The 24,230-nt window shown below is 38.6% G+C and overlaps 1 protein-coding gene across 26 annotated transcripts in view; it reads left to right on the top strand.

Annotated features, from left to right (window-relative positions):
* CAMK2G (calcium/calmodulin dependent protein kinase II gamma) overlaps positions 1 to 24,230 on the top strand; it is a 291,189-nt gene that overhangs the window by 231,067 nt on the left and 35,892 nt on the right. For 10 of the 26 annotated variants that reach the window (XM_088475592.1, XM_088475565.1, XM_088475580.1 and 7 more), the window contains exons 12-15: positions 994 to 1,036; positions 7,278 to 7,316; positions 7,753 to 7,815; positions 19,539 to 19,579. In XM_088475592.1, the coding sequence (XP_088331718.1) occupies positions 994 to 1,036; positions 7,278 to 7,316; positions 7,753 to 7,815; positions 19,539 to 19,579 (186 nt within the window). The remainder of the gene's footprint in view (positions 1 to 993; positions 1,037 to 7,277; positions 7,317 to 7,752; positions 7,816 to 19,538; positions 19,580 to 24,230) is intronic. The other 16 variants (XM_088475593.1, XM_088475571.1, XM_088475597.1 and 13 more) reach the window with 2 other exon arrangements.

Below are 24,230 nucleotides of genomic sequence, written 5' to 3'. Positions count from 1 at the left end.
GGTGGCTGGCAATCATAAAATATGTGGACAAACAGAAGCGCAACCCTGTCCACCACCACATAACTGAACCTAAGTTAGACAGCACAGTTTACTTCATTTAATAATTTTGGCATAATTTCTTAATACAAAACTTTTGGACTAGGGGTGCCATGAAAAAAATTTTGATACTCTAGTGTGCCGTAATTAAAAAAAAGTTTGGGAGCCACTGCCCTAACTGATTCCATTCTTCAGCACACACATAATAATGTATGGAGCCATAGCAAAGGAAAGCCCTATATCCTTCTGGTGCCCCATAGACCAGGAGGTGTGGAGGATAGTAAACTGGATATGCCGGTAAATATCTGCTTCTTATGAGTTTCCTTGTACAAGCAGTTTGCTTATATTTTCATATGAGTTTACAAAAACTAGCCATACCAGTTATTTGAATATCAAATTGAAAAATAATTCACAAAATACAAATGTATCTATATAACCTTGCATTACAGTGATGTCTGTTAGAAACTACAATTTCAACCTTCAACTCAGGATCATACCTATAGTGGGTGCAGGGTGTGCAGTGCATATGGGCCCCTGGATCAAGGGGGACCCACGCCTCACCGGGACAAATCCAACTGAGCTGAGGCCAGTGCTATTTTCCATCCAGTTCCTCAGAAATATGTCACCAGTGCCAAAGTTTGAAGATGTGCAGAAGATTAGAAGGCCTCTGGCACTGTGCCCAATGCATTGCTCTCTTCTATACATGCACCAATACCATTTTTGGGGGGGAGAGGGTCTACACAAAATCTTGCACATGAGCTTCCTAACTTGTTAAAAAGCCTCTGCTTCAATTAGATCTATGGTGTCTGTGTCTCTGTACAGGTCGCATCATCATATTTTATGTTCAAGTAATTGCTCAACTTTTACGTCCTTTCCCTAGTTTTGTATAATAAAGAAATCCAAACTCCAGTCATACTATAAATATATCCTTTTACATTATATTTTATTCTATTACAGGGTGCAATTCTCACTACGATGCTGGTATCTCGGAATTTTTCAGGTAAGCCCGGTGTGGAATACAAGAATTCCTATAATAAGTAAAAGAATGCTAATATGCATGCATGGATGTACATGTTACAAGTACAGACTGAAAGTAAGTTAGTGTTTCAATGGAACTGGTGTGGGAGAATGAATGTTAGATGTTGTCTTACTAACTAACTGGACTGGATTAGATCGCGTACCAAAGGCCATAATGAAAGAATAAAGAGAGATTGTTATACACCTACAAAATCTCATTTTTTTTTTTTAAATCTCAATTAACATTTTGTGTAAACAAAAATCAATGGTTATAATGTTTTTTTTGTTTTACTTAAATATTCATCGTTTTCGCAATGCACAGTAGCAGAGGCTACTTGTTGTTTTCATACTAGCAGAATGTTGCTGGTTTTTCTTTGTAATTTGCTTTGGAGCCACTTGCATTAGGCAGGGATTATATCCATCCCTACTAGCTATACTCCTAAATATAAGCTGTAAGAAATAGTACTAATGAAAAAATGGCAAACAATATTGGCACCAGCTATATATGGCACTTGCTTGCTCCACCCAGTCTTTGATCTTAGTAATTGGTTTATGGTTTGCTGTTGTCAAGAATAGCTGGATCTATGAGCTAGCATGATAGTACAAGCTTAAAACCGCAGTAATGTTATTCCAGTGCCAACAGGAAAGAGAGAAATGGTATAAAAGAAGTAAACTACCAAAACTAATAGATAACCAAAAACCAGACATTTAGTGCCTCAAAAATGGTATTTGTATCACATACAGTACTGGATCACCCAACAATATGAATGGATTTGTTATGAGGTGACAAGTCTACTTCAGAGGAATAGTAATCGCCTCCACATAGCAGCTATTTTGTGAACTGAAAAGTCTGCTTTTAGTTTCACTCAAAATTTGTGTCACGGAGTGGGTTTTGCACCTTGGTATGGGTTATATTAGCCTTAATTAAATAAATTAATGAGTATTTTCAATCTATTTTCTTTTGACATTACAACAGTAAATTATCATATCATGTGCAAAACGAATGTTCTATATTTTCTAAACTACAATTGCCACCCAACTAGAGGAATGTAATTTAACCTCTGATAATTACAGGTGTTGTATATAAACTGCACATCCCATTAAGAATCGTGTCACTGCAAATTGCTGATTGAAGTACACTGTTGTAGTAATGTCCGTTCCTAAATATAGCAGTCTCTCTGCTCACTAAACTTTTAAATGATAACATTGTACTGTAAACTACAGATACTAGGCGATGTATTTTGGCTTTAACAACATGTCTCCCACTTTAGGAGACATTTTCAAAAACTGGGGTGCAGGCCTCAGTGCAGAAAGGTTGCTGTATTTTAAAGCACCCTTTTGCGCTGATATAGTTACATTCATTTTCTAAGCTCAAGTACAAAAATACCAGAATCCGTTTGTTTGCTGTGGGATACAGCACTTATTTGTGCCAGTTTTCATTAACATCCGCTAGAGCAGTTTATTAGCTATGCAATATGGATAACACTTGAATGGAATAACTATGCTAATTTCACAGATGTCATTTTTTTTTTTAGTGGATTGTAAAGATGTAATATCAGAGGTGGTACACCATTTTATAAGCACACAGGATACAAACAGTGGGGATGACAGTAATATGACGTTCTGATGGACCCACAAGGGATGAAAGTGCACATATAATGAATTGTTACATTGAGAAAACAAAAATCTCCTCTCCTTTAGGGCGCAATAGTAACCCTCCATCAAACATATATGTGATCTAAGTGTTAGGTTATCCCTGCTTATTATATTTATAAAACTTATATACAGTATGGTATATGAAATGTTTTTATTTTCCGTTACCTAACCTTCACTGTCTCGTCTCTGTGGCTTAATTTTAAATAGAATTACCATTGCTTTCAATATATTTGGGGATCGAAACTGGCCATCCTTTTTTTCAGTATAGTGTTTGGTGGGTTTTTTTGTTTATTTTTTACTTATCTGCTCATTATTGTAGATCATAATAATAAGTGATTTATGCCTTAATTGGTGGTGGTCCACCTCTCCTCTGGTCAGATGCAGGTTCTTGAAGGCTTGGGTATTTGCAATGAATGTTAACATATAAATATTTTGTATGTATATTGTCTTATTCCGGCCCTATTAGGTACACTGATATAAGGCTACCATTGCACTAACAATGTTATTTGTAGCTGACTAATATTGTAATTGGACATAACCCTGATTTCAGCATTTCAAAGTTGAAAACACTGAAGACAAAAAACGTAAAATGCAGGGAACATATTTGAAATACATAAATATACATAATGCTGGGTTTGTTCCCAGTGGGAGTCCCCTAGATGTTTTGCCTCCTGAGATGGTTGCTGTAGTGGTACATCTCTCATGCCTTCTATAAAGCAACATATGAATTTAATGGTGTAATGTTCACTATAAAACAGTTTCCCTTTCATTGTTGTTACACATCTGTTTCGTACCCATTACAAAAAGAAAATCATATTTTATTCTATTACATTTGTGCCCCCTTCCCCCAAAACTGCTCTACAAGGCTGCTGACATCAGTTTATCACTGTCATATATGAAATAGGAGAGGAAAAGTGAACTGTACCAATAATTTGATATTCTATACAAATAAGAGTCATTGCCTTATAGAGCTTAAAAAGAATCTAACATCGTTTTCATGGCTTAATATAAATAACTGAAATACTCGTAGATCCTAAAAGTCCACTCCATTAACCTCACTACACCTTTAAACTTTAAAAAAAAAATACTATATTCTTTATATATGCATTAAATTTAGGCAATATAAAAGCAAGATTTCCAAACAATCTGCCTCCACATTCTATAAAACCTTATGTAATATTTGTCAGATGTGCTGCCTACAGTTTCTGTGAATCTGTTAAAATTGCTATGATTAAAAAAAAAAGCCAAATATTGTTAGAAAAATTCTGTGTATTATTTGCAAAATGGGCAAGGTTTACAATGTGTAACATAGGTGAGAAGTCCTTTTGTGTATTGCGAATACAGATCTTTCCCATGGTCACATAGATGTGCAGGCTGTCTGTCGTTATGTTTCCAGCCTCTGACAAGCTTGGTAGTGAGCAGTGGGAAATATTCTTAAAAGTGCCAGTTTTGATATAAAAAAAAAAAATTGTTGATACTATTTTAATTCATGGATAAATACAATGGAATTGCATGATCACTGTGAGTATTGCGCTACCAATCAAATGACTGATTTAACTGTACTATGAAAGATGGGTTTGTTGTCCTTGTTTGCACTGTACATATTGAATATAAGTAGGCTTTCAGGGGGAAGTATCCGCTTTTATGTATTTTTGAGGGTGGGATCATTTGGTCCCTTATTTATTGTTTATATCAGTGGTTCCCAAACTGTGCGCCGTGGCACCGGGACACCCGGAGGGGTGCCTCAGGTTTGTGCTCCAGCACCAAATCAAATTGTTTATGGTCAATGTAATGTAAATATGTGGACAAACAGAAGCACAAACCTGTCCCCACCACATAACAGAACCTAAGGATGACAGGTAAGCACAATTTACTTCACTTTACTAATTTTTTTTCAGAATTTCTCAATATTCAACTTCTGGCTTAGGGGTGCCGTGAAAACAGTGCTGATACAGGGTGCCGTGATTCAAATAAATTTGGGAACCACTGGTTTATATGCTCGCCTTTAAGAAAACAAATTTGTTACAGTGCACTTCAGGTGATCAGAAGCTTGTCTCAAGGATTGTATCCCTATATTTGGAGCTTTCTTTCACATCCTAAAACCTTTTAGTTATGGAACTACTTATCCAAGCTTTTTAAAAAATCAGTTCAGCGCCTTAAATAAACAAAGCAAATTTAATTGACTAAGTGATTCCTCATTTGAAGTCATATTTTATTACGGATTCTTTGGGCAAAATAATTGCGGCTTTCAAAATTTTTTAAGGGGTCTTTCAAAGCCACTGTCAAACTATACTACTGCATGGCTACACAGTCCAAGACCAGATACGTTGCAAATATATGTGTGTATAGGTCCAAAATCGTCCGCCAATCCAGACCATCATCTGATCAACATCAATCCCATGTTGATTGGGACTGGTGGAAGGGGATGCAGTCAGGAAGCCGATGGTCGAAATGCAGACCGCCGGCTTCCCGACGCCCGGCATACCGAACAAAGGTAAGCTGGGCGCGGTGGGAGAGGCTTAGGTTTTAGGGCTCCCGGGGGGACTTAGGGTCAGGCACCCCCCGGGAGGGTTCGGTTTAGGCTAGGGGAAGGGGTGGTTAGGGTTAGGTACCCCCCGGGGGGAGGTTAGGGTTAGGCACCCCCAGGAGACTTAGGTTTAGGCTGCTGAGAAGGGGGGGTTAGGTTTAGGCACTTAGAGAGGGGTTAGGGTTGTCCACTAGGGAGGGAGGGTTAGGGGGGGTAAGGTTAGTTAATACTTACCTTTAGAGCAGTCGGGATCTTCACTGGTGCCGGTCTTCCTGTGTCGGGAAATGCCATCGGACATAGGTCCGGCAGTATTTCATACCGATCCTGGTGGAAGATGCAGTGTGATACTGAGCTTGATATGGCAGTGTTCTTGTTCTTTTATGAAGATATTAGTCCATATAGCATTCATTGTTCCAGCTGAGCACTGATTGGCGAGATCTGTCAAATTTGATTTAAAAAAACTTGCGTGGTCAGTTTGGACAGAAATACGGAGGCTGGGCTAAGTGAGCTTGTTTATGGGCTTCCAGAGCCAAACATGTCACAAGTATGGACTTCTCTCCTCTGTACCTGCCAGATCAGATTGGTACCACTAATACATTTTGGCACAGCCGGAAAGTGTGTGCTCTTGGAGATGCATTATTTTCTTCTAAATTCTTAGCCTCATACCAGCAACATGGACTGCTGCGCCTGTAATTGTGGCTCTTAAGATACATTTGCATTTAAGGATTTATTTTCTATTTATTTTTAGCAATTACTTTCTATACCACGCTATTTTGTGGCTGGTTTAGCTGCACATTGAATATTATACCAGCTGCTAATGATTCACGCAGTGTACAGCTTGGATGTGGCCACTTTTAATGTTTGGCTTGGCCAAAGTACCAGATGCTGCAGTCTCTATCTTATTTGAAAGCAAAGTGTGCAAGTATGAACCAATAAAATATGACAAGTGTGACATTGACATGCGTGACTTTTTAAAAAAAAGATATTATTTTCTTGTAACCTGTGGTAACACTGGGCCTAATATACTACCGTCCGCAACTGCGATTATGCCCGCAATTTGCCGATTGTTTTGCACTGCGCATGCATACACATAGTGCGCGAACCAGCCACTGCGATGGGGACTGCAATCGCTGTGGTTACGCAGACCCATCGCAGAGTGATTGACAGAAAGTGCTCTTTGTGGGTGGTAACAAGGGGTGGTCGGCTGAAAGCAGGCGTACCAGTACGTTTCCACACTGTTGCACGGACATACATAAATTAGCCACTGTGTTGCCATACGCAGTGTGAGGTCTCATAGCGTGTGTGGTTGTTAGCAATTTCTGAGTAAGGGCAGGGCTTGTGCATGGGTGCATGAGGCTGCGATGGTACTCAATGTTTTCACTATTCTGCTAAACATTACGGATGTGTGTAAGGTAAAGTAGGCGTCCTTATGTTGTGCTGCGGTGGCATTGCGATCACAGTGGATTAGCTTGCTATCGCAGTTGTACTGCGTGCGTACGCCATATTGCGAACCGTAGTGGATCAGGCCCACTGTTTGCAGTGCTTTAAACTTTACAAACCTAGAATGACCAATTTTGATAGCATTTTTCTGCCCTGTTTTTTTCTTATTTGATTCCACTTCTAACCAACCCAACACCTGTGAAATATACCTTTTTTTTTTTCCCCCTCCACCAGTGCCTTAATCTCCTGTACTTGCGTGGTAGTGTTTCAGTGGCACTATATTTTATTGCCACATTTCCTTACTCTGCCCTTAATCCTTTCAGTTTTCCTTGCCTTCTTCAAAGCTGTCTCATCCTACCCCCTTATTTCGCAGCTTCCACACCCTCTGCTTGTTGCAGTAGATTTTTTTTGTTTCGTTTCTTTTGTTTTGTTTTGCTTGAGAAGGTCGGGGGGGAACTTTGCCAGCACAAAAGAATAATGTAGGTTGTGCTTGAATACAGCAGGAATTCTATTGCATGTGTCTATGCAAAGCCAGATGCAGCATGTGAATATGTAGTCTACCCATGTTACATCTAATAGGTCTTCTATAATTGAAAACTAGGTGGAGGTAACAGAAGAGAGAAAAAGGAAAACGCTACAGGTGGGGACGTTACTCCTCTTAGCATCCTATGCTTTCTGTCTGATTATTTAGCCACCCACAAACTAAAATGAAGATGAGATTCGCTATGCATACATTCTTTTCTACCACTCGCTGCTTGAGGGTGAAATATAATTGGGTGTTATTGCTTGATTCTATTTGATGTTTTTTTTCCAACATCACTTAAAAATATATATATATATGTATAGCTTTTATCTTCTGTGCTTTGCAAGTTCTACCCCAACCACTTCTCTAGGTAAATGGAAAATGAATTTACATGTGCATTTAAAGTTTATTGAACCGTTATAAATTTCTGTTTATCATATATTTATTTTTTAAATCAATGCTTATTTGTCTTGCATCTTGCTTTTACTGTTACTCATTTGGGCTTTTGTTGCATTGTTGCTGCTCCTCCCACTGAATGATTTTGTCCAATCAGTTGGCAGGCAGAGCTCCGCCCCCGTTGCAGCTGCCACCAGCGCTGCCAACTTGGCTGAGCAAGGTACGTGGCATGAGTTGTTCCAACCCCCTCCCTACAACCACTTTAAACCTCAGTATGATTTTTTTTTCCTTACTGATTCCTTGTATTTTTGGATTCCTTTTTCCTCGCCTTGTCCTATACTCTTGCCCCTGATGAAACTGCATGCCTGTGCCTGCATGCCCAGGGGCAGGACATGTTGTATCCCATAGTGAAGAAATTTGGCATGGAGAGACCCAGTTGTCCTTTTGTGGAGTTTCTTTCCAAGGATTTGCTACTAACTGTACCTTGCATGCTGACCAACTCTCAGACTTTCTCTCTGCTTTCCTGTTTCTTTTGGGACGAGAAGTAATATGGACAAGAAATGCCAGAATTGTTTCTCAGTTTGAACTTTAACTTGTCTTGATTGCGTGGTTTTCTTGTTTTGTCTTTATAATTAAATTGATCGTTTATGCATACCTCCCAACAATTTAAATGTCCAAAGTGGAACACATGTAAAAATAGAGCACCTTTTACTCGAATTAAGGCATTGCCACACTATAGCAGGTTTACCGATGCCAATGACTGTACTATATGGCTTACTGTACTGTTACAAATACTGCTGACAACCAAAAACACATTTAATAACAGGATGGCTACCTCCATAGATTTAGGATCTGAAGGAAGAGTCTATCCACTCAGATCTTTACACCTGTATCAAAAGAAAGACAAAATACTTTGTGAAAAGTATCTTAGTTTGGTGACCACACATTTAAACAAATGTTATGCAACATGTATGGAAAGCTTTTTACTTAAGTTTCAATGCAATGAGCTACTTAATACTATAATTTATATTTGCATTATCTTATGTTATTCGTGGAGTAAATTAACTAATGTACTGAAGCTTTGCCAGATGGTAAAAACAGGTTTGGTATGATTTGTCGATACTGATGATGTTGACAGTCAAAATGACATGAGCATCATGTCGACAGGAGAATGCAGGTGAGGTACTAATGTTATTTAAAACATTTTAACCAGTAATGGTAAAGCAGCATGTTTTAAGTTGTAATGCTGATATGGTTAAAATGCTTTTAAAAAAAAAAAAACATTTTTACCTTGTCTGCGTTCATCTGCCGACATGGTACTGTCGACATTTTGACTGTTTACAGCGTCAGTGTTGACAATTTAACTACCTGCTGAAAAAAAACCTTTGTACTGGAGTTGTGATACTATAGGCTGCTGAAAGGCAGATACACAGAGGCTGTATGAGCATCCAGATCTGTCCACATTGAGATCTGTCAACAATGACTATAGACCTGTACCATTAAAGTGAACAGATATAGCAGCATGCAGACCAGAATCCTGGTTTCTTTGCAGCCCAATCAGTGAGGTCACATATTGTGCATAATGACTAATAGTGGGTATCATCCACAAGTACTGATCAATAACGTATCTTACCAGCTCAGATGTTGTTTGGAATTGGTAAATGCTTTGGGTCACACATACTGTAGCTTGAGGGCCCAATATCACAGATTGTGCAATCCAAATCTTTTTGAAGTCAATTTGATCATTACAGGGCATGTTGAAAAAAAATCACATTTAGTGTTGCAGCTGAGGAATTTTTCACTTCATCTGTTGAGAACTTCTTTCTGCGCAGTTGTTTTTTCATTTTGTTAATGCCCAGAAATCACAGGGTGCTATGTCCGGGCTATTTGGAGGGTGTTCCAGTGCTGTCCCATTAATTTCAGTTAGTGCTGCCAATGCAACAGCAGCAACATGTGGTTATTCATTGTCTTGGAGCAAAAACCACTGTTTCTTCAGCAAATGTGGTCTTTTCTTCCTCATGGCTCCACGCAAATGGGTTTTCTGGACATTTGCAAAGTAGTCACCATTAATTGTCTGTCCACGGTGAACCCAGTGCTGTAGGATCATACCGTGCGCATCAAAGAACAGCAGAAGCAGGACTTTACACACCAAAGGAATCACACAGAATTTTTTAGGTGGAGGCGAATTTGCGTGTTTCCGTACACTGGACTGTTTGGATTCCGAATCATAATGAGGAATCCACAATTCGTTACACGTCACAATCGATGACAGGAAATCCGGGTATCCTCTCCGACATTCGAATGGTGTTCTTGCACGATTCAAGTCGTCGTCGCATCTGCTCTTCTGTGATATTTCTGGGTACCCACCTGGTGCGCACACAATGCATTTTCAGTTCCTTTGTCACAATATGCTCAACCCGTTCGAATGAGATGCCAAGTGAAGCCGAAAGTTCGCGTAAGGTTAACTTTGTCATTTTGCAACATCTCCGCAGCTTTGGCAATGTTGACATCTGTAACCGCGGTGGATGGTCTCCAAGAATGTGCTTCATCAGTCGCACGCGTATTACTCTCTTTGAAATGCTTCCAACACCGAAATACTGCAACATGGCTAATTGTTTCTCCACCATATGCTTTTAGTAACATTTCATGCGTTTCATTTCTGTTTTTTCCAGGTTTAACACAAAATTCAATCACATATCTGACGTAATCTCACAGAAACGTCTTCCTCATCCACCATTACGAAACATACAGAGATCTTCCACTTGCTGTGACCAAACAAAGAAAACTATGGCAGTCCAACCGCAGGTTCAGACACATCCAGCATAGCGTTGCCACGTCTACCTATGGGACAGAAAAACAGAGGCAGCCTCATTACTTTTTTTTATCAGCCTTCGTGTGTGTATGTGTGTATATATGAATACACACACACACGTCACATTATTACGACTACCTCCTACATTGCAAATAACCAACGTGAAAACTGTGGAGCTCCATGTTCCATTGATATGATAGGTGAACGTTGGCTATGAAAGTGAATGAGGGCCAATCGACACGCTACAGTGGAGCAGCTCACCATCAAGATGAACCTGGGGGCCACCAGTCATGTCTAAAATGACACTTCAGCGAACCCTGCTGTGTATGTGGTTCCGAAGCAAACGGATGGCCACTGCACCTATGCTAACAAAGGTGCATCGGCGGAAAAGGCTTAAATTTTCACTCCTGTATCGGAAGTGGACCTCTACTGATTGGCGAAGGGTTGCCTACTCCGATGAGTAATGTTTTCTGCTTCATCGAATGGATAGACGTGGTGTGTCAGACAAGAAACATCGAAGAACAAGCACCCTGCAACCATTGCTGGAAGAACACAAGCTGGTGGTGGCAGCGTTATGGTCTTGGGGATCTTTTCATCTCATTCTCTTGGCCCACTCTCTTTGCCCCCACTCATCCATGTGGAAGGCACCCTCAACCGTTTTGGTTATGAATCCATCCTTGCAGAGCGCGTACACCCCTACATGCTGATTGTCTTCCCTGAGGTGGATGGGATCTTCCAGCAAGACGATGCAACAGGTCACACGGCTATAAATGTCCGACAGTGGTTGGACGAGCATGACCAAGACTTCCAAGTACTTCTCTGGCACCCTCATTCCTCGGACTTGAACCCAATTGAGCATCTGTGGGACCACCTCAATCGTTGTGTTCGCTCTATTGATACTCTACCACTCACCCTCCAGCAGTGTGGGATGCACTGCAGTCAGCATGGCTCCAGATACCTGTGCCAACCTACCAGCACCTTTATTGAGTCACTCCCAGCCAGCCTAGCTGCTGTCTGTGCTGCACACGGTGGTTACTCCTGGCTTTTAGCTGGTGGTCATAATAATGTGGTTCGACTGTATGTATATGTATGTGTATGTGTGTACAGATATATTAGGCAGCAATTGAACACTTATTCTTGAAGTTGATGTGTTGGAAACAGGAAAAATGGGCAATCGTAAGAATCTGACTGACATTGACCAGAACCAAATTGTGATGGCTAGATGACTGGGTCAGAGCATCTCCAAAACAGCAGGTCTTGTGGGGTGTTCCTGGTATGCAGTGGTTAGTACCAAAAGTGGTTCAAGGAAGGACAACAGGTGACAGGGTCATGGGTAAAGGTGGCAGAACACACAGTGTGCTTGCTGTTCAGAGTGCCCATGCTGTCCCCTGTCCACCTCTGAATATGACTACAATGGGCACCAGAACTGGACCATGGAGCAATTGGAAGAAGGTGGCTTGGTCTGATGAATAACGATTTCCTTTACATCATGTGGACAGCTGGGTCTGTATGCTGGCACCAGGATGCACTATGGAAAGATGGCAAGCCAGTGGGGACAATGTTCTGCTAGGAAATCTTGGATCCTGGCATTCATGTTGATGTTGCGTAGACACCAGTGACATGCGGTGAGGTAAATGGCTGGGAAGGCTAGTATCAGCGCCATATTTACAGATACATATATGAACCCGAGGGGTCACGTGGGCATTATACAAAGGTGAAGCAGTATATAGTGCTGGAAATTTGATGTGTTTTCATCAGGGATGCGCAGAAAAGGTAGACAGGGGAGGCAGTGCCTCATCTGTCATACATGTTTTACGCCAGAGTTTTGACTATAAAAATGGTTAGAATAATACAAAGAAGATTTTTATAAAAATTTCTTAAAACGTTTCTTATAATTTTTATAGTCAAAACTCTGGAGTATTCCTAAGTATGACAAGAAAGGCTCTGCCTTACCTGCCTCACCTGACCACACATCACTGGTAGACACGTACCACCCACTTAAGCATTGTTGCAGACCAAGTACACCCCTTCATGACAACGGTATTCCCTGATGACAGTGGCCTCTTTCAGCAGGATAATTCCGCCTGCCACACTGCAAAAATTGTTTGCTGAACATGACAAAGTTAAAGGTGTTGACTTGGCCTCCAAATTTTTAAAATGTTACCATCATGATTCCACTTAGAGCAAAATGTATTTTTGCAAACAAAGCAGGGATTAACAATTAATCCTTATGAATGTATTTTTCAAATTTTTATGCATTTTCATTCACTTTCATGTATAGAAATATGCATCAGCGCAAATCAATAATAAATAAGTACAGAAGTGCTGCGGATGTCCAGGCAAATCACATCTCCAGGGAGATTTTTTTTTCATTCTCTTTGACTTTTCAGAATTGACAACAGATCAGCTAACTGGATACAACTACTTCCTATGTTTACCTTTTCAATCAAATGCCATTGAAAATAACAGCATATTTAAAAAGCGTTAAGATCAGGCGCTGTATAGACTCGGGAGGGATTTGCTTTCTAAATGCAAATGTTACAAATTTATAGACACAGGAAAATGTTGATAAATGCTACATGGACATACAAGTGAATGCCCCAGCAGAATTCTGTTCAAAATTGTCCCTCCATGTGTTCACCTCACGTTGAATGTATGTAAAATCAATAAGGTCCAAAGGGATTCAAGTAGTCTCATTTTATACCGGAGAAGTACGATTGCTTGATAAATCATGCATCGATTGAAAACTTTCCACCCCCTGTTGCCTAACCCGTGTACTTACCGTCGGGATGCTTGCGCCAGGATACTGACTGGTGTTGGGATTCCGTCGCCAGCATCCCGACCGCCAGGTTTTAAACTACATCCCATATTAAGTTAATGTGCTGTGTCCATAAGAGGCTCTTGTGACACATTACTTGTGGTCCTGTTGTGATATAAATGCAACTCAAGAACAAAAATCAGGTCTTTAATGAGAAATGTATAAGCACCATTACCACTTAACTAGTTTTTTTTTTTTTTTATGAGAGTGTAAAAGCGACATTACCAAAGGATGAGGCCATTTAACTTTGAAATGGCTGCAGAGAAGGGTATGAATGGAAGAACCAATCAGAAGCCAAGATCTTCATGACTGCAGGTCCTAATTGGTTCTCCTTCTTTATCTCCCTCCTTCCACCTGTAGCATCAAGCAGCCCTGTTATTTTGAGCAGCCCCAAAGGGGAAAGGTTCGTAATAGTATCATTTCATAGTGATACCTTTCAAAATATCTTTGTTTTAGAGTGATGACAGCAGTAAACATTAGAAGCTATTTGAGAAAGTACAAAACCTTGAGCTTGTCACTTTAATACTATACAAATTCTGCTGTGTTGTCACTTCTTGTTAAGACCAGGGTACCAAAGTCTTCATTTCACTTTCACACTGGATCTAGTGTGATACGCTCTTGTAATCGGGTGGTGAAATAGAAATAAAACCATCAGCTAGTTACACTCTCTGCACACTCGGACGCTATTTTTGGGACACAGATTTAAAGGCAGAAATTAACCTGCAGGGTTGTCTAGTCTATCTATGTTTTTTTTAAGTCCTAGGTTGACGATGTAAGGAAATGAGCAAGCTGTGGCATGATCCACATTCAGGCACCAGTCGTCATATTAACTTAAATAAAGAACAAGAGAATTGGTACTGTGACATCTTCCGTAGAGAAGAGGTAATAAGAAAAGGGAAGTGGTACAATATTAATTTGAATGATATATCGCCTGCTGCTTCCCTCACCAGCTACTATGGTATTAACTTTTCCACTCTTCTATCTTTATCGGTTTAAATATTTTTATTGTTCTTGCTGTACTGTCCAGTTTTCAGAAAACTTTAAAGATTAAAATCTGTCTCTCCACTCGATCATTTATGAATTACCTTAGCTTCAGCTACACAGTTACTCTTACTTTAGTTGCTGTTTTTGTACAGTCTGTTTTCATAGTTCATTGAAACCAACCAATGCTGTAAACAGCTGCTTTGGTTTCCAGTTACTGTAAGTAGTAATGTCCTGGGGTGCACAGTGTCACAAGGCTGTATATTATTGAGAACCACGTGGCATTCATAAGATGCCATTAGTTGTGTCATCTGCCAGTCCTTGTGACACCGGAGCATTTGCAGTACAGGCTCAGATCTGTGGACTGAAGAGATATTTAGTATCTATGACACAAGTTAGCTGAGCGTGCATGTCTGTGCAGGTGATAAGGGAGGAGGGTTCATGTGGCCTTCCCAAAAGGTCAGAAGCCTAAAGACCATAGTGACTTTTGTTCTTGAGACCTAATGCTCATATGTACATATTGTACTTTATTATAATCTGTGTAAAAGAAACATAAATGACACTGATTCTTTTGCTACTTGTGTTGGTTAGAATCATTTATTTCTAGAGCGCAAACATATTTTGTAGCGCTGTACACTGATGGTCACCTAATACAAATAAATAGTAAACCGTAACCTGAAAAGGAAGGTAAATATGGCCCTGAGAAAATGAGCTCACAATCTAAGCAATGTGGTTTACTATTTATTACATAAGGTAGTGTAATAACAGTTGCAGTCATTGGTGGGAAGAGTGGCTGTTTTTGCTCTATAATACACATATTGACATGAAAAACATGGTCACCCCTTCTCCCTTTACCCCAAGACTAATGCATTAGAGTCCCTGATGTTTGTATAAAACAGCAGTCCACTATGCTCGTTACACCTGAGTAAAGTTGCTAGGAGACTTTATATGAGATTATCATGCAGAAGAGATCCGATTCACTGTCCTAGACTGACAGTCCTTTCATGATTTCAGAAGGCCGCAGTCACTTAGGAGCCAGCTCTGATATTAAGCATTGTATCTCTATTCCACTTCAGTACTGTATTACAGCATAGGATCCAGACTGGAGTATGCTATACTATGTAGGAGGTGCAGGTCACAGGGAGTGTCCTCTGTCGCTGTGCCACATTCTCCGGTAACATAATTTGTCATAGACATTTTGGGCATTGTAATTTTTTTTTTTTTTTTTTTTTACAACAATACTATTGCTAGCACATTGTCCCAATTTGGTTACACTATAGTGTTTGGGGAGGTTGCTCAGCTGAGCTCACAACCAAAGTGGACCACTATAGGGGATATTTTATACATAGTGAAGAAATTATACTTATTTGCAAATGGTTTTTAAGAAGTGAAGAAGTCATTCATTTTAAGCAGGCTTTCATTTACAACTGTTATGATTAATTTGCAATTTACATGATTTAGTTATTCATGAACTATACACATTAAGGGCTTTGCCACTTGAAATAATTGTTGTAAATCACCTTCTTTCACATATAACCTAGTCTGTCCTTATGCTGGCAGCCTCCACACCCCCATACACTTTATTTGGCAGGATAAGAGAACAGATTTAGAAAAATCCATATATAAAGTGAAAAATTCCTTTAACACCCCAGTTGTCTTCATGCAACCTATACTAAAACTACTTATGAAGCCATGTAGTTAGCAGGAAAAATAGTATCAAGAGAATGAATTGCTAAATCAGGAAATTACTAAATATCAAAGTAAAAATATGACAAATCAGTCAAAATAAACGTGAATACATTGCTAACAAAAATGAGCATAACAGAAATTCTTCTTAATGTTTTTATTAATAAGATCTTTCATTACCCTTTTTATTTCTGGAATAATACAAATTCCGTGTATCAGTTTGGTCGGTTCTGGGTTTATTTTAGATTGTAATTGTTTGAATATGTGTCTACACAGAACAGCTCTTTCCTGTCTGCAGCTACTGATACTCAGAAAGACTTGTCAAGAATTTTAAATGACAAAAGATTTGCAGACACTGGTTATGAACAAGCCCAGAATACTTGCCGAATCCAGCAGCTGTGTAAATATCTGTTATTGCTTGAAGCCCTTTATGGCATTTCAGAGACTTGCACTTGCTTGTACCAACAGTTGTCACTTGCTGGTCTACAGTAGATGTGATGCTGACTGTATGTTCATAGACTGGGGTCGTAAAAATTGCATAAGCTGCCAACTAAGGTTTTTTTTTTTTTTTATGTTGTCCGGGGTTTCAGTACTTTTCTTATGTATTGTTTTTACTTCTTTATTATTAGGTAAGCTATGAAGCAAATGTAGAGCAGAGCATTTAAAGATTATGAAACCTAAATAATAGTTGCCTTGTGTCACTGAAAACTTTCATTCAAAAGTTCATTAAAGCCGCAGCATATTACAAACAGTACTGCAGCGTGGTAAATTGAGGATGGACTCTGGAACTGCTCTGCACCAGTAATATAACCATTATCTTACATAGATGTTTTTGGCTGCCGCAACAAGATTTGTACTGATATTCTAATCCAAAAAGTGCAAATCACAATACCGATGAATCAACCGAGCCAGCTGGGGGAGATAGTACTTGGAGTTTTATTCAGCAAATACTATCTCCTGCAACAAATTCAGTGCTTAACTGGCTGCCTACAACCTAATCTTTGCCTCTAGTACCGTGGACATGAAACATATTTTAACATGGCAAATATCCAGATAAAGAATGCTTACATTATTTACACAAAAACACAAACTTCCGAAGTAGCTGTTTACGCAAGCGTTAACTAAATCACACTACAACAATAATACATGTAAGCATACAATGTACAGTACAATACCCCTCTTCTAGTGTCCAGCCCTAGGTTACATGTTTCCGGCTTGATGCGTTATAGAAATGCTCCTTTCATGTTATGTCCAGCAAGTCAGCCCTCTCACTTCACTGTAACACCGTTTTCAGCAGCCACAAGACCCACAGTTAAAATATACATTATACATACATAGACATACTGTGAAAACTAAAGGGCATAACTCAGTGTGTGTCCCATGGGTCTTATCCCCTCATTTTGTCACAAAGCTTCTGTCTTGCTCTACAATATATTGAGGATGGGGGGTAAATCTGGGTGTATTATGACATGAATTTACTAGTCCCTTACCGCTTTTATTATTATTATTTTTTTTCCTTCTAAAAGTTACTTAGGGGAGAAACTAACTAGCAAAATAGAATCATTACACAAAGCTATTTATACAAATCAAGACAGGAAAGGCTGCAAGGACAGACACTGAGCCCAAATCCATCCGGCTACTCTTGATGGATTCCAACGGTCATCTTTAGACCATGCAATGTTGGGGTTGGAAGGCATTCTGATATGGGTGATATGTATGGCCTGTCAGTGTGCTCCAAGCTATATTGATCACTATAAAGCCACTAATTTTGTGATGCCATTTGAATTGGTACCTTAGAAACCATAAGAAATTCTATTTCAGTGTTGTGTTTTAATCTATGCTCACCGAAGAAATGTGCTCTGGCTTAAGTATAACTATAAGTACTTCCAACGGTACGTGTCACACTTTTGCTTTAAGTTTGTTCATAGAATACAGCCTCACAGCTCTCTTGGATTTGCAAAGGGTTTAGTTTGTTCACAAAGAGAAAGCTGCACTAGATCAAAGTACAGTAATAATCCGCTATTAAAATAATATTTCAATTACCAATTCATCGATCTGTCATACACAAGCAATCTTCATTTGGCTATGCTAGGCCCTCCTTCAGAAGAAAGTTCCACCTTGTGTCCCATAACTAAATGTATATAAAAAGCAGCATCAATTGGTGCTGCAGACAGTTTATAAGTTAACACCATAACCTGTAATGCGAAGTAAAATAAGGGATTATATACTGTAAGGAAAACTCAACTTTAAAGTCTAACCATTTTTTGGTGGAACTAATATTTATTAAAATGTCAATCATCGTATATGATGTCACTATTTTATAGTAATTTTGATGTCTGCATTCTTATATAAGTGCAGCCTACATAATGATATCTACAGTGCCTAAGTGATAGGTCCATACTCACCTGTGTTATTTTTTTAATGTTAACATAAAATCCTTGGCCTGATTTTTACAGGACAGTCCAGATTTTCAGTGGGCAAAAGGCGCGTGGCCACAGCTAAATGTGGGTTAGGTGCAGACATCTGTGCAACCCCACAAATACTGTATATAGTATAACTTAATTTATAAAGAAATATAGAATAATTTATACCAAGTATCTACATATTATATATTACAAATATGTCTTTGGTATATACACAAGAATAAATGCTCTTTTTATAATGTTTTTTTTTACTTTTCAATCATGAATGCATTATTATTTATACAGTAGCATGTGTCACGTGCAGTAGTATGAGCTTCGATATCAGTGCAAGTAACAATTTATTTTGCCATTCAATTACAACAAATTGCCCTGACATTGTTGCGTTTGGGAACCCATAATGACTGTGATCTGATTTAACTAGGCGGCAAGTGATTGCAGTCTCTTTATGTTGTAATTGCAGACGTCTGTATGACCATCTTTACAACTATTAGAAATTGTGGGTGAATATTGGCAAAAACAGATTAGTAAAACTGTGGCTCTGGGTACACTAACACTGTCTTATATCTTGAAAATTGTGCTTTACTGGTCTCGCAGCCGGAAACCATTTTGTTCTGTGCCTTGGAAACAGTCTGTCATTAACGGCATGGTTCCGCTGTAGGAGGAGTCTGCAGCCCACAGAATTCTGATAGGTTCCCCACCATATCTATGTGTGTGTGTGTGTGTATATATATATATATATATATATATATATATATATATATATTTGATATATATATTTGATATATGTTGATTACTTTATTACTTAATTTCACAGATTTTTTGTCTGCAGTATTATTTTATTTCAGAATGTGTTTTTAGACATTACGGAATCACGTCTTCATGTGTACCTTTTTGAAAATGTTTTGATAAAACTCCCCTTCTCCACCAGTGCTCTGCTGTTAGCAGCTGTACAGTAAGGTATACAATGCATCTTTGTGCCCCTGCATGTTGTGGTGATTGACTGTTTTGTAGACCTTGCATTTGGCATATGATGCACATTTCATAATTGTACTTTATTAATGAAGATAGATGCAGATATGTAAAGAGCAAATGTTTTTCCACATTCATGGTTAATGCAAAATTAGGCTTCCTTAAATTTCCCCTGTTAAGGAGATCTTTCAAACTAAAATATTATGTTAACTATTAACTTATCTGGTATGAGTATCCATTTTTTTTCTTTTCAGCTGCCAAAAGTCTGTTAAACAAGAAGACAGATGGAGTCAAGGTAAATTGTGAAAATATATGAATTAAAAAAAAAAGAAAGAAATTCTATGATTTTGCCAACCACTCCTTTCATATATAGGACAGTCTCTCGTATGGTAGCTTGGTGGGCTGTGGCTACAAGATATGTTTTATCTCTTCATCAAGCACAGAGGAGTTTGTTTATGGCATTATATTAATAATTTGTATAGTTCCACAGCATAATGTGTTGTGGCACATACTTGTGTAGAATTCTTCACTCAGTGATGTATACGGTAAATGGAAGAGTCAGGCTGAGTACTTTATGAAGGATACCCATTTATTTAGATTAGCTGTTTTGGAATCCATAGGTCACAAATGCTAGCTGTTATCTGTGTGTGTTTTCCCATCTATGAACTTTTCAGCTAATGTGTTTTTGTTATGTTTTTTTATTTTTACTATTTCTAGGAGTATTTCTGTTTTGATATTGTATTTATTTCCTTTTTAATAATTTGTGCCCCATTGATTTATATAATGAGTATCGTGTGGGTGACATGAATAGGCATGTATCTAGCTGTGGAATGCGATAAAAGGGAATTCTTACACCGCAGTGCTTTGCAGCACCAGACAGTAGGGAAGAAGAGGTTATATATAAAATAGGGACTTACAAAGTAGACACAATAAATGCAGACATGAATACCAAGAGTAGGAAGGGTCCTGCCCTTGGTAAGTAATAAATCAGGAAAAACTGTCATGGAAGCCAATGAAGAGGAGGATCGACCCTGTCTAAAGCAGCAGAGATGCCTAGGAGGATAGAAAAAGGACCTTCAGGCTTTGCCGTAAGTATATGATTGATCACTTTTGTGAGGGCAGTTATAGTGGACATTTGGGCGGTAGCCTGATTGCAGAAAGTAGGTAGACTGTTATACAATAGTAGCTCAAGTAGTTTAAAGGGAGAGGAGAGAAATAGGATAGTAGTTGAAGGGATTGTCTGGGTTTCTTAAAGCTGGGTACAGACTGGATGATGTGTTCTGGGATAATATGTCAGCCCGTTGGGCCAACATATCGTGCCGTGGGTCCACATCAGAGCGATGTTATGACCGATGGAACAATCACTTGATCCGTCCTTCATTAACATGAATGGGGGCGCTTGCGATATCGTCAGGTTTGATCTGCAGCATATACGACTGCTGGAGTGCGCATACCGTGCATACACACTGCACAATATGCACGATATGTCGTTACGATTGGTGGGTTGAGTTTGTTTAAATGAGGATGGAAATATGCCACAGGTGTGCTAGAGCTGGGCATGCAGTAAGGGAGAGGAAGTGGTGAAGTTGGTAGGGAATAGGATGGGGGAGAGGGAGGCAGGTTTCAGGATGAGATGTGTGGAATACAGTTCTTGTCAAATGTATAACATCTCATTCTATGCTTGCAACAGTCAAAGGTTATTTGCTAATAATAAAGTAGTTTTATTTGTGAAGATGATACAATTGTCAACTTTGTTATAATGAAGATCAGTTGTAAATATATATATATATTATTTATGTAATTAAGTGGCATGAGTATTAGCAGGGATTCCTGGAGTGGGAAGTATGAATCAAATACATTAGCAAGATTTGTTTTTGTGTTTTACTTTTATTGCATAACCCCTTTTTATATACCATTTTCAAAACATATGTCTGTCTTGTGTAAATAGCTGGAATTATCAAATACAACAACCATCAGTTAAAAAACTGCATCTTTTTAGGCTTTAGGCTAATATCTTTTCTGTATATTGAACTTCCATGATCTCCATTTCATTCAAAGACTCCCCTGTATAGTTGAAATCAGTCAGTTTGTAGTGTATTGGTTACATGATACAACAATGTCTGCTCTGTTTGCTGATACATGGAACAATAATCTTTTTTTTTTTTTTCTTTTTTTTTTTATGGCAATTTCAATACAGTGCGGCACATAAACCATATAGTGATATCTATTAGTCTTATATTTAGCAGTTTGTGAAGTAATCACATGGGGATCTGTTGTTGTTTTTTTTGTGGTGTTTCTTTGTGTTTCTCATATTCATGAAGCATAAATTCATTCTGATTTTGTGTTGTGTTCTCATTGCTGCTTTCACCATCAACCCTACAAAAGTGAAGTTGGTAGATAGCTACTCATAGATAGCCCCTGAAGCATTTCTTAAAACAAGGTTGACCCAAACTGCGGTAAAGTACTGCTACATGTTGTAATTAAAGGGCCACTAAAAGAAAATATATAAGTTGGCTTGTATAAAAGTGCTACAACTAATAAATATTTATATAATGCAAAAGTTCCCATATTTTGTTTACTTGAGATTGTTGACACTCTGTTCGCATGCACTTTGTAGCTGCATGCAAGATATTGTGTAATTGTCCTGTAATTCGAACAGAACTAAAGTTTATTATATCAAATTAAAGTTATAATTGTCCAGGAAAATTATTATTTTTGTTCACCATATAAACAGTGAAGACCTGCCCAATCCTGCTGTTCAGTCTAACACCTAGTGATGGGATCAGTTTGTAATTTAGTGATGCTTGTGTGTAGAAACCAGACAAAAGACCGCACGATTTTTGTGCTAGCTGATGGCCTATTATTGTAGGTGGATATCTGTCTGACTGGAATTAGTCATGACCAATAATGATTTGAAGGACTACAATAGTATCAATTATAGACATCATGCCTGTTTTAGGACAGGGGTAGCCAACCTCGGTCTCGAGAGCTTACTAACAGTTCACGTTTCCCAGACCACCTAGCTGATGAACAGGTGTATTCATTACTCACTAGAACATTTGAAAAGTTCCTCAGGTGGAGCTAATTATTTCACTTGTGATTCTGTGAGGAGACCTGGAAAACATGCACTGTTGGTAGCTCTCGGGGACCAGGGTTGGCTACCCCTGTATTAGGGCCTGATGTGCTGCCTATAACTGGTGATATTGCAGCATATGTGGCTAGCATTACTCTGTATGCCTATCTATGTGTGGGACAGAATCACTGTTCATTTTGATCCCACAGGTATATGGGTTATTTTCAGCTTTACTGGGACCACAAGCTGACAACATCCTCATGTCTGATAACATTCTGCGATAAGTTTCCTTTCCAGATGCTGGTGCTGTTATTACAGAATGTGGCTGCCTAAAAGGATACTGCAAATAGCATTTTTGTCTGAAATTGCTGATAAAAATAAAACCGCGCATATACCAGCTGCATAATAAAAATAATAATACTAATAATATTATTAATAATAAAATATATATATTTCTTAAAAAATGAAGTGCTATTTGTAACTCTCTTGTATAAAGCAACCTGCATTTTAAGTTAGTGGTCCTTTAATAGACTTGTTACTGATTTTTTAATCACCTAATTAATCCTGGGTCATTTCACAAGGTAATTGAATTACACATTGAGGCTATAAGACATTTTATATATAATTAGCAGTTTTATTTACACAATGCATAACTGTTCTCTGTTCACATTTTGGCCTCTTGCAAACATGTGCTAAGGTATTGGCTACCAGATTACATTTTCCTTTACCTCACAAAGGCTAGTTTTTGAAGTCCTGATCCTTGTATACTTGTTCCCATAATGTACAAACTGTTGGTCCATCTCCTGTCTAAAAGATGAGTTTATAAATAATATGCTGAAATTAAACTGAGGTATAAAGTTCCTTTTAGAAGGCATATGCTTGGTGATATATTGGATTGTATTTTGCAATCACAACATATCTTTCTGTCAACAGTGACTCCTGCAGGTTATCACAAGGTACTGCCTAACTTTGGGAAGAAGAGCATCATGATTTTGTTTGAACCAAAATACACTGCAAAATATACTGCTGTTGGGCAAGACCCCCCTCCATTCAATCAAAATTATTTAATTTAAAAAAAACTAAATATGTATATAACTATGCAGTGGAATTTGTGCAATAACAGGTAAACTCTGGAGTCTTTGTCTCTCCTACTGTTTTCAGTGGCATATGCATTAAGGTGTAAGCTGATTTGCACGGCTAGCCTGCATAAAAATGACACACAATTCTGCTGTAACATACTGTGTCTCCCCCTCCTTGGAGGAATAACTCTGTCTTAAGACAGGGAGGTGACTTGGCTGCACAAATCATTTTCCACTGATATCTGAATTTGCAGATCTATAGCTTGAAGCCTTGTTCTTTCTATTCACTGACTGTGTCTCCCAGCTAGTAGTGTCTTGTCTGTTTCCATAACAACAATGTCTTGATGACGTAAATTTAAGATGGAGAGTGAAAAAGAAAATGTAACTGGTTTCTGCTCCCTGAACGGAAACTGAAAAACGCAGTCATTTTACCTCAGAAATTGTTCTCAAAATGCTGTATCATGTTAGAATGTAGGTCTAACAAATGTGCACGTTTGGTAAGACCTTACCCTTGCACCAGTTTATACTAGTGGTATAAATTATGTGCCCTTCCCTTTGAGTGTGGAAATTCCTCTAAGCCCAGTTTAAAATATCTTGTTTTGAGTGCACAAAGATGCTCCATTCGTCTACCAATGCTTTTTCAAAGTACCTTAAGGTGGAAATCGATCAAAGGTTAAATATTTTTATTTATATGAGTATTGACAATCTACCTAATTTACAAAATACACATTGTGATGTAAATTATACAATTACAGAAATCACTAATGTTCCTACATTGTCAGGGTAGAGTAGTG

This window comes from Taudactylus pleione, unplaced genomic scaffold (genome assembly GCF_031769625.1).
Source record: "Taudactylus pleione unplaced genomic scaffold, aTauple2 ptg000016l, whole genome shotgun sequence".
Taxonomy (NCBI): domain Eukaryota; kingdom Metazoa; phylum Chordata; class Amphibia; order Anura; family Myobatrachidae; genus Taudactylus; species Taudactylus pleione.
Note: the sequence above shows the minus strand (reverse complement) of the source record. Positions and strands in the feature narration are given on the sequence as shown.